Source organism: Hemicordylus capensis, chromosome 2 (assembly GCF_027244095.1).
Source record: "Hemicordylus capensis ecotype Gifberg chromosome 2, rHemCap1.1.pri, whole genome shotgun sequence".
Taxonomy (NCBI): Eukaryota; Metazoa; Chordata; class Lepidosauria; order Squamata; family Cordylidae; genus Hemicordylus; species Hemicordylus capensis.
Window position 1 is genome coordinate 319,480,402 of NC_069658.1, and position 14,161 is coordinate 319,494,562.

Consider the following 14,161-nt stretch of genomic DNA (forward strand, 5'->3'; position numbering starts at 1 on the left):
ACTGCGTTAGTTAATTTTTTTTTTTAATCTAGCAATATTTTAAGACAGTGGTATTTATGACCTCATGAGCTATAGTGTCAGTTACAGGAGTCTTGCAGATTAGAGGTCTACTCTCTAGAGATATACATGCCAGGCGGTATATAAATATGACAAATAAATAATTTACTCTGAAGTCAGTCCCTCTTCATAAGTGTACGTAAGGGTGCAGCCTTGCTTAGCCGTAAGTCCTACTGAACTCAATGGGAGTTACTTCTCAGTAAACGTTAATAGGCAAGCGCTTACAGAATAAAATTAGTCGTGCCTAAAATCGGATTGCACAAAAAATGTCAAGGAATAAGGGACAAGTTACTTCTCTAAAATATGGCTCTTCTTTTTCTTCTTTTTTTTTAAAGGCGGGGGGAGGAACGACCCAGATTAAGATATTTTATGTTTAAATATTGTCTGCTGAATTGTGACCGTCTAAACATCAGCATTGCTGTCAATCCACCGAGGCGCGCAAGAACCAGCACCGTACGGAGCCAAGGCATGCCAGAACGGCTGAAACACACTCCAGCCTGCGCCGAAGATGCCCTCAACTAAAATGGCCGATATAGGTTACGATGTAAAAGCAATACTCAAGATGGTCGCCCGGGCAGCCGAATACATTTGCCCGTGTCCAAGATGGCTGCCCGAGCGACAAGGAAGATGACCATAGACAGCGCGACGAGCTTTTTTTTTTTTTAATACTCTCCTGCCGGTGGTGCTCTCTATGGCAGCCGAAGATTTTGTACATCTCTATGGCATCGAGACTAGCGTCTTTGCGGTTGCCGGACGGGGGGCTGGTGTAGCCCCCCCCCCCCGGCGCCCCCGCTCTAGCTTTTTGATTGTGCAGCCCTGAGAGGATGCCGTTCGACGAATACGCCTTCGTGCGGGCCGTGGGCAAGGGCAGCTATGGGGAAGTGAGTCTGGTGCGACACCGGCATGACAACAAGCAGGTATAGCGAGGGCAGTGGAAGGGGGTGTGTTGGGCATGGGGAGAGGATGCCGCCCTAGATCAAGCCCCCCCGCGGAGAGTGTAACCGCCGCAAAGCCTGAGACCTCCTCCTGATGTGTCTGTCTCCCTGGATCATCATCATCATGGTATATACATTGTCTCTGTGCTGGTTTGTATGAGTGTACGTAGCAGGCAAAGGGTTGGAGAAAGGATACATGGCCCAGTCTGGTGTCCTTGCTTCTTTCACTCACGGTTTCCATGGTTTTGGTAGGAGAGCGTGCGAAAGAGTTGTCACAAGGCCGGATTCAGAAAGCACAGCAACGTGCTCTGTGATAATAACAAAGGTGATCTCTTATGCTCTCTCCGATTTGAAGTTCAGAAACTGGGCATGTCCATGTGCTAGAGCTGGATTCATTTTTATGTTCATGTCTCCACACTAGCTTTGTGGAGTTGTGCAACTGAGTGAATTTTGCTCCTAGCAAATATGGGTTTTGCAAGCCTAGATACCAAGGAAGATCAGCAACAGGGGGGCGAGGCGGGGGGGATTGCAACGAAGATAGCTATGGGATTTATTTTTTCTGTACTTTCTGTTTTTAATTTTTACAGAAAAGTACAAAAGAACAATTTCAAAAAATAGGTAGAACGTGGTTCAAGAACAAATATAACACTTCAAAAATTGGATGATTACTATTATTATGCTTAAGAACATATAAGAACAGCTCTGCTGGATCAGGCCCAAGGCCCATCTAGTCCAGCATCCTGTTTCGCACAGTGGCCCACCAGATGCTGCTGGAAGCCACAGGCAGGAGTTGAGGGCATGTCCGCTCTCCTGCTGTTACTCCCCCGCAACTTGTACTCAGAGACATCCTGCCCTTTGAGGCTGGAGGTGGCCTATAGCCCAGTAACTAGTAGCCATTGATAGACCTCTCCTCCATGAAGTTATCCAAGCTCCTCTTAAAGCCATCCAGCTTGTTGGCTGTCACCACATCTTGTGGCAGAGAATTCCACAATTACAATTAATATGTAATACAGTATTATTATTCTATTAGAGAGGGAGAGACTAATTTCTTGGGAACCAAACAGAATAAAATCTGGCTGTTGGTACATCCTGAGGGTGCTTTGTTCACATCTTTTGACAGTTACTGTCCCCTTTTTATACTTCAGGAATACTTGTATAACAAAGTGCCAATTATGCACAGAATATGAAATTAACTGGCAAGATTAGAATTGTTTCAAAAAACAAACTTTGTTATATCTTCTCAGTTTGTGCCCCAAAATGAACTTGCTTATATCTTCTCAATCGCTTTATCTTGGAATTTTCTTCCTAGACATGCTGATGTGGTAGAGACTGTTACACTAATGTGGTGTCTATTAAGTCAAAAAATCTATCCTTCCTTTCCTTTTCTTATGTCTGTCTACTTAGATTGGAAGTTTGTGGTCAGAGACTCATCATTGTTTGTTTTTAGAGCATCTTGGTCTTTGGGTGATTAAGAAATAATAAATACTATTATATTATTATTCTAACAACTCCAGTGAAGAAAGCAAAACTTGCTTTCTGAAATGCCTGGCCTAGGGAATAAAATAATCCTTGGGTTGTGAATCTTAGACATAATAAATACTGTTTGTTGTCAGTTTAAAATTTTATTTTTCTGTTTTGGAAAGATCTGAAGTCTGTGAAGACTTTGTCTTATTAGTCTAACCTCGCCTTTATACATTTGCCATTGAATGTACACTGTCAAGTATAGCATTGATGCAAGGGATGAGATCTTAAACTCCAGAAAGCAAGGTAAAGCAAAGTGAATATGTCCTTGCCTTTACTTCTGTGCTACAACACAGATGAGAGAAACAGAGGCTTCTCTAGTCAGTTATATGAATTATAAAGGTCATGTATAATATTCACAAAAATAATCAGGATAGTTCCTCCCCCCATGGATTCAGTAGCTGCAACTTGTTTCCATTCTATTGAAATTCATTGGATTGACAGATGTATGTGTTGAGGAATGTAGACAAAAATAGAATAAATGAATGACAGATTGGAATATAGTCAGGAGGTCCTGGAAGCCAAATTTAGGCTGATAGTTCCCCACCAAAGGCTCCTGAGTAAACTTAGCAGTCATAGAATAAGGGGACAGGTTCCTGTGTGGATCGGTAACTTGTTGAAAGACAGGAAACAGAGAGTAGGAATAAATGGGCAGTTTTCACAATGGAGGGAGGTAGGAAGTGTGGTCCCCCAGGGATCAGTACTGGGACCAGTGCTCTTTAACTTGTTCATAAACGATTTAGAAGTTGGGATGACCAGCAAAGTTACCAAATTTGCAGATGACACTAAACTATTTAGGGTAGTGAAATCCACAACGTATTGTGAGGAACTCCAAAAAGATCTCTCCAAACTGGGGGAGTGGGCGACAAAATGGCAAATGCGGTTCAATGTAAGCAAGTGTAAAGTGATGCACATTGGGGCAAAAAACACCAATTTCACATATACGCTGATGGGATCTGAGCTGTCGGTGACTGACCAGAAGAGAGATCTTGGAGTAGTGGTGGATAGCTCATTGAAAGTGTCGTTTCAGTGTGTGGCAGCTGTGAAAAAAGCTTATTCCATGCTAGGAATCATTAGGAAGGGGACTGAAAATAAAAATGCTAATATTATAATGCCCTTATACAAATCTATGGTGCGGCCACATCTGGAGTACTGCATACAGCTTTGGTCACCGTATCTTAAGAAGGATATTGTAGAATTGGAAAAGGTGCAGAAGAGGGCAACCAAAATGATCAGGGACCTGGAGCACCTTCCTTATGAGGCTAGGCTACAGCTTCTGGGGCTCATTACCTTGGAAAAGAGGCGACTGAGGGGAGACATGATCAAAGTGTATGAAAATATGCATGGAGTGGAGAGGGTAGATAGAGAGAAATTTTTCTCCATCTCTCACAACACTAGAACCAGGGGTCACCCCATGAAACTGAAGGTTGGGAAATTCAGGACCGACAAGTGGAAGTACTTTTTCACACAGCGCATATTTAACCTGTGGGATTCCTTGCCATGGAATGTGGTGATGGTCACCAGCTTGGATGGCTGTAAAAGGGGTTTAGACAGATTCATGGATGATAGGCCTATCAGTGGCTACTAGTCTGATGGCTGTGGGCCATCTCCAGCCTCAGAGGCATGATGCCTCTCAATACCAGTTGCAGGCAAGCAACAGCAGGAGAGAGGGCATGCATATAGCTCTTTCCTGTGGGCTCCCCAGTGGCATCTGGTGGGCCGCTGTGTGAAACAGGATGCTGGACTAGATGGACTTTGTGCCTGATCCAGCAGGGCTGTTCTTATGTTATGTTGGGGGCAATATGCTAAAATCATTGTAAACCGCTTAGAGAGCTCCGGCTGTAAAGCGGTATATAAATGTAAGTGCTATTGCTATTGCTATTGCTATGTTCTTATGTACTGAAGTCCAGGACCCCCAAGGTAGCATTCTCAGAAATGCTACCTGTTCCACACACAGGTACAGTGAGACAGACAGAACTGAGGGGTTTCAATGTGTGCATGAGACACTGGTGCCAGGAGAAGGGGTTTAGATTTGTTAGGCACTGGGATACACTTTTGGGTAAGCAAAGCCTGTACAAAAGGGACGGGCTGCACTTGAACCAAGATGGAACCAGACTGCTGGCGCTTAAAATCAAAAAGGTTGCAGAGCATCTTTTAAAATGATGCCTGGGGAATAGCCAACAGGAGCTGGACAGTATCTGGTTCGGCAAATGCCATCCTTTAAAGTGTAAGGGTGCAAAGGATTAAGATAAAACAAGGACATTGCAGAACCTCATAAAGAGCAGACAGAAGGCTGTGCTAGCTGGTCAAAGAGTCAAAAGAAAGATAGCATACTCCAGGCAAGAGATTCAGCGTATAGGTGCTTATATGCCAATGCCAGAAGCCTCCAATCCAAGATGGGTGAGCTGGAGTGCGTGATTGCTAACACAGAAATAGATATAGTGGGCATAACAGAAACATGGTGGAACAGTGAGAACCAGTGGGACCCTGTTATCCCTGTATCAGGGGCGGAGCCACCATTGGGCCAACAGGTTCAAAGAATCTGGGCCACTGACCAATCAGGGGCTGCAAGAGTGGCCCCGACACGCCCCCCGCATCTGATGTCAGATGTGGGGGCGGTAGTTTAGCTCCCGAGCTGGGGCCATGGGAGCTAAACTAAGGCTGGCGCTGCGTTTGCAGCGCCAGCCAGGAGCGGCTCTTCCCTGCAAAGGCAGGGAAGAGTCGCTCCTGGCTGCATGCTGCAAACTCAGCGCCAGCCTAACTAGCTCCTGAAGGGGCCACGTGGCCCCTTCAGGAGCTAAAAGACTGGCGCTGTGTTCGCAACGCAGCCCAGGAGCCGCTCCTGAGCTGTGCTGCGAACGCAGCGCCAGCCTTTGTTTAACTGCCGAAGGGGCCACATGGCCCCTTCGGTAGTTAAAGTGCAACTGAGTCGGAGAGATCAAGGCTCCGTTCAGCCAGACCACGCCCCCGCATCTGACATCCGATGCGGGGTGTGGCTAGCCCCGGTGTCTGACATCAGATGTGGGGGTGGGGTCAGTGGGGCCGCGGCAGTGGGACACTGTTATCCCTGCATATAAACACAGTGGGACACTGTTATCCCTGCATATAAACTCTATAGGAAGGACAGGGAGGGGCACCTTGGAGGTGGAATAGCACTGTATGTTAAAAAAAGGGATAGAATCTAACAAGCTAGAAAACCTAGGAGGACTGGAGTCCTCCAGAAAACCCTGTGGGTGACAATACAAGGCCTGAAAGGAGATGTGCTACAGGGGATGTGCTATCGCCCTCTGGATCAAAAGGTAAGATGATCAGGGGCTTAGAGCACCTTTCTTATGAGGCAAGGCTACAACACCTGGGACTATTTAGTTTAGAAAAAAGACGACCGTGGGGAAACATGATAGAGGTCTATAAAATCATGCATGGGGTGGAGAAAGTGTATAGGGAGAAATTCTTCTCCCTCTCACATAACGCTAGAACCAGGGGTCATCCCATGAAATTGATTGCCAGGAAATTTAGGACCAGCAAATGGAGGTACTTTTTCACACAACGCATAATCAACTTGTGGAATTCTCTGCCACAAGATGTGGTGACAGCCAACAACCTGGATGGCTTTAAGAGGGGTTTGGATAACTTCATGGAGGAGAGGTCTATCCATGGCTACTACTTATTGGACTGAAAACCAACTTTCTGTGTTTCTTGGACAAATTTATCAAAATTAGGGGTGTGCACGGACTGGTTGGAGGGGCTTGATCTGAATTCAGACCGAACCACGGGTATGTGGACCAGTTTGGTCGAACCAATCATCTGGGATAGTCAGTTTGATGAACCAGTTCGAAGTGGTTTATCAGCCATACATACCCCCTATTGAAATCTGTTGTGTTTCTGTATATTTGCCTGATAGTTATATGCTCTTATAATCTGATTTTTTAAAAAATATATTTATTTATTAAATTTGAATACTGCCCAACTGACAACCGGGGTGGTTTACAAAAAGAAATTTATTGGACTTCTTCATGATGTGATTAGAATTAAATGCTGGGTTTTAGAATTCACCACCAGTTCTTCCACTTAATATCCTTTTTTAAAATGCAAAATATTTTTTTAAATCTCTATAGTATGTTATCAAAAAGCTGAACCTTAAACATGCCTCCAGTCGTGAGAGAAAAGCAGCAGAACAAGAGGCTCAGCTGCTATCTCAGCTAAAGCATCCCAACATAGTCACCTACAGAGAGTCCTGGGAAGGTGAAGATGGCCTCCTGTATATTGTCATGGGCTTTTGTGAAGGTGGAGACTTGTATCATAAACTGAAAGAGCAGAAAGGAAAACTTTTGCCAGAGAATCAGGTGGTGGAGTGGTTCATTCAGATTGCTATGTCATTGCAGGTAATGTACTTTGCATGTTACACCTTTTAAATAATTACTTCTGATTTTCACTCTAAATTGAAAATCTTTCCCTAGAATTCTGAATTAACTGCCTATGTTAAACAGTGTCAATTTTGGTGCCTTGTAGCCTGGTAGGAAAATGTAGTGCTTTTCCCAAATGTTTGCTTCTGGTTGGCATAAAAACAAATGGGCATATCTGTTCTCTTGAAAAAGTCCTGATCTTTTTAGTCGTACATGTTAGTTGTTTTTGTACAGAAAAAGTTCACAGTGGTTTTTAACCAATATTTATAAGTAGCCTTTTGATCAGTTTTATGATTTACTTTATTTAATAGTATTTGAATCCCTTTCTAGGGATGTGCACAGAGCATTTCCACGCCTCTAATTCGAGGTTTCCAAATGCTTCATGCTTCCCAGCTGAATCATTTCCATGGGTGCAAGTGGGTGTGTTAAATGGAGGAAGGCAAGTCTTACCTGTCCCTCTGTCGCCCCCTACCATGGCATTGCTGGGATTAAATGCTGCAGGATGCGGCTGCAGTGCTGCCCCCACGGGTGGCAGGCCCACGGGTGGCAGCATCATGTAAATGGCATCTGCGCATGCACGGACGCCATTTATGTGACGATGGTGCACACAGGCGTCTGGGAGCAGCACTGCAGCCATGTGGCGTGGCATTTAATCCCAACAGCGCTGTGGTGGGGTAGCGGGGGGCAGTGGAAAAGCTATGAAGGGGCAGGTAAGACCTGCCTTCCTCCATTTAAAATGCCTGCTCACTGACCCCCCAGATGTGCATGAAACGTTTCATGCACATCCCTCTCCCCCACCCCCCACCAAAGAGCTTATGATAGTATACATGAGAATCTCACTTTGTTCTTGCAATTAGTGGTGAGGTGAGGTAGGTTGTAAGAAGTATATCCTGCTTTTCTGAAATGCTCAAGGCAGTGTGCAGTCATAAAGGCAGTTTGCAGTCATAGAGCCATTGGAGGAGGTGGTATATAAACAAATTTTAATACATAAATAAATAAAAAACCCGACGTCTTCTAGGAGTGTGCACGGAACCGGTCCGGGGCCATGTAAGAGGCCTCTGAACCAGTTCGGAATTGGGCTGGTCCGGCGGGGGTGTGTGTGTGTGTGTCTGGCTTTAACGGCGCGGGGGCGTAGTACTTACCCCTCCTGCCGCTTTTCCCCCTCCGGCGCTCCACTTTGTTGCAAAGTTTTTGGGGCGGCAGAGTTCCTCCCTGCCGCCCCTGCCCTCATCGTTGTTGGGAAAAAGGGGAAGTTGCTGCCATGCATGTGCCCGTCGCGTTGTGCACGCATGCCGCACACGTTGCGTGTGTGACGTCACACACGCAACGTATAACGTGTGCGGTACGTGCCGCAACGGGCACATGCATGGCAGCAACTTCCCTTTCCCCCCGACAGCGATGGGGGCAGGGGCGGCAGGGAGGAACTCTGCTGCCCCAAAAACTTTGCAACAAAGTGGAGCGCCGGAGGGGGAAAAGCGGCAGGAGGGGTAAGTACTACCCCCCCCCGCCGTTAAAGCCAGACACCCCCCAGTGCTGGACCGCGCCTCTGTGGTTCTGTGCACATCCCTAATGTCTGCTTGGCTCTTTTGAGAAACAAGTAAATTTTACAAGGATCAAACATTTCTTAACGAACTAGAACAACAATCTTATACATGTTTTACTTAGAAGTAAATCCCACTGAGGTGATAATCTGAGCACATTTACAAGAAAGTATACCCCCTGGAACTCAGTGGGATTTACCCCTGAGTAAACATGCTCAGGATTTCGCTGTGAGTTTAATGGGACTTACTCTCAAGAATGTGTGCATCCGATTATAATCGAAGTTTTGATATAGCACCTTGTAAATGCCAGTATTTTATTTTTCAGTATTTGCACGAAAAGCATATTCTGCACAGAGATCTCAAAACTCAAAATGTTTTCCTGACACGTTCAAATATCATCAAAGTTGGAGATCTGGGAATAGCTCGAGTGTTGGAAAATCAGTATGACATGGCTAGTACGCTCATTGGCACACCTTATTATATGAGCCCTGAGCTGTTCTCCAACAAGCCCTACAATTATAAGGTAAAGTCTATTATTCCCTGATTAATCTCTGAGTCTGACTGATGTTTTACATATTTTCTCAGTCAGTTCCATCATAGTCCTTTGAGAAAACTCTGCATGGTGTCTGATTTGAAACTTTGGCTGAGTTTATGGCCAATTAAAAAAACTTGGAATTGAACAGCTTGTCAGCAATGGTAGCTTTTAATGCAAAGTATGTATTAGTAAATAATGCAGCACAGTCCTAGGCATGCTTATTTGGAAGTAAATCCCACTGGAGTGAAGCTTCCATAGAACAGACAGGTCCGAAGGACCCGCACTGTCCAGCTTTCCAGAGCTGCCTGGCCTGGAAAAGAGTCACCTTGCCTCGACTCCCCTCCCCCACTGCCCAGGCAGCAGTGGTGCTGCCCATCAGTGGTACGCCACTCCGGCCACTGCCTCTTGTCAACCCCAGCTGGACTGTGACTATACCTTCTCCATTGCGGGGGAGCAAAGCGGCCAGCAAAGGGGTCTTGCGCTGTCACAGCACTGCCAACCCACGGCACTGCGCATGGCGCTCCTGCTGCCCTCTGCTGCTTCCCCAGCCCAGCTGCTCGCCTGGCTGGAGCCATACTGTTGCTTGGGGGCAGGGAGCAAATCGGGCAGAGAGAGCAAAGGGGTGTCAGGGTGCTTTAGAGTTTGAACCCAGGCCCCCTTCAGCCTCGCTATGCCATGGAATCCCACTATGCTTCATAGAGCTTATTCCTAGATGTGTGCATATGGGATTGTCGCCTCAGGCTGCAATCATGTGCATGCTTACCAGTGCATAAAGCCTGTGGAACACATTGAGTCTTATAAGGAATCATGTATAGAATCACTCTCTTGATAATATGATTTGTTCTCACCAGCTTGCCTGTGGAACAGAAACTTGAAAAGAAATTTGAAATGAAATGTATTTGTACAGTTCAGTATGGGAAATATTGTCAATATTGTCCCCTTTACAACCCTCAGGGACATATTCCTGGAAGTGACAGAACACTTTTGGAGGGAGAGGATAGCAGTGAAAATTGCTCCTCCCTCCCTCTGTATGCACGCTTTGCTGCTTGACAAATCTTTAGCTGAGCTCAGAGCAGTCTTTATTGTAAGAGTGCAGCTCCTGCTCAACCCTTCTATGCTGTACTGGATATTGACTAATATTTTAAATGTTATTAAACTACAGAAAATGTGAAATTTTACACACGTTGCCATTTGGATTATGGTAAGATACCTACCATACTTTCTATGGTAGGTAGAAAGGTAGGATACCTTTTCAATAGACTGAATAAATGCAGTAGATTTGTTGTATTAGGGGACATACAGAGATGTTGCCTAATAGTCTACAGCCATAGGCCCTTAACTGTGTAAGTGTGATTATCTTCTAAAGGTTTTAGAACAGATTTCTTATGCTTTCTTTGCTTTTGCTTTTGCAGTCTGATGTTTGGGCATTAGGCTGTTGTGTCTATGAAATGGCCACTCTGAAGCATGCATTCAATGCTAAAGACATGAATTCCTTAGTTTACCGAATTATTGAAGGAAAGGTAAACTTCTTAAAATGTAATTTTTGCTATGGTAATGTGAATTCTAGTACAAACTCCTTAGGGACCCAGAGCACACACTAAGCTCAACGTGCAGAGGAGTTGCTGCCTTTGCTGCTGAGTTACGGTGTGGGGGGACCTCTATATGTAGAATAGATAATTGGTTATGGACACAGCAGAAATGCTAAACTGTGTACTGCTGGAACAAGGAAAAGCATGCCCTTTCCAGTGTAGAATCTTGGGTGTATCTTCAAATACCAAATGTATATTTAGTATGGCCTTTGTGCTGTGTTAAACAAAAAGTATTTGAGAAAGGTTGCAATATTGTATGTGATATGCTGATCTGCACACTTGAGAAGTGTTTCGTTTTAAGAAATCACTGTCATTATATGTTGTATGGCCTATTATTAAATTCATTCTAAGATTTTGGGAAATAAATTTTGCAGTGTTTGGCTTTGGGTCAGGTACCTGTCTGGTATAAGGTTTTCCATAGTCTTTGTGGGCAGCAGCTCCCAGTAGGGTTCATGGAAAGCTCATACCTCCCCAAACTTTCTCAGATTTGCAAGCAGTTGTTACAGTATGTTAGTTAGTATTTTACGCATCACATGACCAGAGGCTATTAAGCCATTGACTCTGATTAGATAAGATACACAGTAAGTTGTTATTGTGGCCAGCTCAAGATATTTTGTAACTCTGAAGTAAAACTCTATCACCACTCCCAGACCATCTGGGAGTGACCAGTGACACCTAGGGATGTGCACCAACCTGTTCAGAGGCCCTTTTAAGGGCCTCTGAACTGGTTCATACAACCGGTTGTTAGGCCAGTTCGAAGGCGGGGGCTGGCGTGTCTAACTTTAAGGGCGGGGGGAGGGAGCACTTATCCCTCCCTCCGTCCCCCCCTCCCTTTCACTCCTTTAGCAAAGACTCCTTTGGGGCGGCAGTATACTTCCCTGCTGCCCCATCTGCTCTTTTCCCAGAAGTACCAGGAAGTACCTGGCGTGTGTGTGCATGTTGGGTGGGTGCGAGTGTGGCATGCATGCCTGCGTGCCTGGTACTTCCAGGAAAAGAAGAAGGTATGCTGCCGGCCTGAAGGAGCCTTTGCTAAGGGAGTGCTGGTGGGGGCGGAAATGGAGGGAAGGGTAAATGCACCCTCCCCCACCCTTAAAGTCAGACACGCCTCCGTCTTCGAACTTCACCCGCCCAGTTCCGTGCACATCCCTAGTGACACCCCCAGACATTGACTGCTGGTAATGATCTACAGTATCTTGGGATATGGTTTTTTTTAATGTATTTTTTAATTCCTTAACACTAAAACATTATCAGTGTTATTGTAAAAAAACACGACTGTTTCAGAAGCCAACATGGCTGAAGTTATTTGCCTCAAGGAAATTTACATTTTGAACAGACAGTAGCCCTATGCAAATGTTCTAATGTACATATGATGGGAGGTGATCATGAGCACACTATCTATCTATCTATCTATCTATCTATCTATCTATCTATCTATCTATCTAATACATTTCTATACTGCCCAGAACACGTTCTCTTGGTGCACCCAACACTTACAAGCTGCAGTGTTGAACAGCATGTTTGTACAGTGTTCTAAGTAAGATGGAGCAAACTGTGCCACCTGTACACCACAAAATTGAATAAATTACCCAATTTGCTTCTGTACATATTGGGCTCTACTTATAAATAATTTTGATATATAAATAAGTGGGGGTGATTTCATATAGGAGCCCCTGAACCCGCCCACGTATGGACAGAAGCCTTCAGTTGCTGCAACCAACTGAAGAACCTTGCTTTACGGGTTGAAGTTTTTCTTCAGAGTGACATGTGCAAGGTTTGCTGAGATATATTAAATTGGGGCACTAGTGCTTAAACTCATGTAAGGTTTTTATTTTTATGATTATTATTACTTGCAACAGCTTAAGACAGTCCATTATGTCAGTGTTTCTTCTTTTAACAGCTGCCACCAATGCCACAAGATTACAGCATTCAGCTGAAAGAGTTAATAAGAACCATGCTTAATAAAAAGCCAGAGGAGAGGCCCAGTGTGAGAAGCATATTAAGACAACCATACATCAAGCACCAAATCTCCATGTTTTTGGAAGCTACAAAGGCGTAAGATGCATTTAAATGGTGGCGGCGGCGGCGGCATGGAGTTACATTAAATAACTACTTTAATATAGTTATTGGAATGACTGCTTTTGCTGAGTGTGGTATTCCTACAGTATGTTATAGTTCATGATTCACCTCTTTGTTCCATAATGTAATTTGGCTTAATTTGAAAAGAGTATAACTGCGTATTTACAGGAATCAATCTTATCTTGTTTCTGATCTAAAATGAGAAAAAACATGGAGATGTGTTTATGTTAGGTTTATATCAGAAAAAGGGAGAGCAGGTTATTTGGGGGCTTCACAAAACCTTCAAGAAGTGCTGACCTTGTTCATTTGTCATTGTTTGTAAGCTTGTTCAAATCTTCTTAAAAACATTGTGAAATAGTACTGCTGCATTAAATAAAAAGTGACTAAGAGTATCTTCACTATTGTAGAGGCCACTTCATTTCTTCCTAAACCTTTAATAATAGTAAATACCTGTATGATTCTCAAAATCATGAGGCTGTATTGTAAGAAAATTAGTCAAAAGTAAGCACCACTGATAGAAATGAGACAAAATTTTAGTGACTAATTTAAATTCTGTTTATTTGAATGGGACTGGAATCCTAACTCTTGGGATTCGAAGGAAGAGAGCTGGTCTTGTGGGTAGCAACCATGACTTGTCCCCTTAGCTAAGCAGAGTCTGCCCTGGTTGCATATGAATGGGAGACTTGATGTGTGAGCACTGTAAGATGCTCAGGGGATGGAGCTGCTCTGAGAAGAGCATGTAGGTTCCAAGTTCCCTCCCTGGCATCTCCAAGATAGGGCTGGGAGAGATTCCTGCCTGCAACTTTGGAGAAGCCGCTGCCAGTCTGTGAAGACAATACTGAGCTATGGTCTGACTCAGTATATGGCAGCTTCCTATGTTCCTATGATACAGCCTGTTGCTGGCTATAAAATTATGTTGGGTGCCTTGTGTAGTCAATTCTGTCTGTACAGATATAGTGTAAGAGCATTTTCTGATCTCACAATTTTAAATGGTTTCCAAGAGAAAGTCTTTCTATGTCTGGAATTAATACTGTACTTTTATACACTGTTCAGAACTAGCTTACAGAACTCACTGCCACAAAAAGTGGTAATGACTACTAACTCAAAAGAAGAATAGAAAAATGAATGGAGGATTCACTACCCATAGATTTAGCAATATGTGTTCATTATGACATTCCAAATGGAATCGACATGATTAGAGACAGTGAATTGCTGGGAGCAAATGGGACATGGTCTGTGAGTTTCACATGGCATGTGGTTCACTGCTGTTGGAATGTTGGGTTAGATGGACTTTTTATCTAGCAAGGCAATTCTTATGAGTGGCTACTCAAGACCTATAGCATGTAGGGATGTGCATGAACCTCGGGCCATGCACAAGTTCAAGCAGGTTGAGGTGGAGGGCGGGGGCAGCGAGAGGCACCTTTAAAAGTGAATACAGCAGGTCCTTACCTGCTTGCTGCTGCTCCATGCAATTTCTTGCTGCTGTGGTGATCCTCCCAACAAC

General features: G+C 44.4%; 1 protein-coding gene across 6 annotated transcripts in view; it reads left to right on the plus strand.

Annotated features, from left to right (window-relative positions):
* The first annotated feature begins 397 nt into the window (after nucleotides 1-397).
* The window catches only part of NEK4 (NIMA related kinase 4), a 38,993-nt gene continuing 25,229 nt past the window's right edge, over nucleotides 398-14,161 (plus strand). For 2 of the 6 annotated variants that reach the window (XM_053296816.1, XM_053296819.1), the window contains exons 1-5: nucleotides 1,174-1,317; nucleotides 6,629-6,895; nucleotides 8,783-8,980; nucleotides 10,405-10,512; nucleotides 12,479-12,633. In XM_053296816.1, the coding sequence (XP_053152791.1) occupies nucleotides 1,189-1,317; nucleotides 6,629-6,895; nucleotides 8,783-8,980; nucleotides 10,405-10,512; nucleotides 12,479-12,633 (857 nt within the window). In that variant the 5' untranslated portion in view covers nucleotides 1,174-1,188. The other 4 variants (XM_053296817.1, XM_053296820.1, XR_008316315.1 and 1 more) reach the window with 4 other exon arrangements.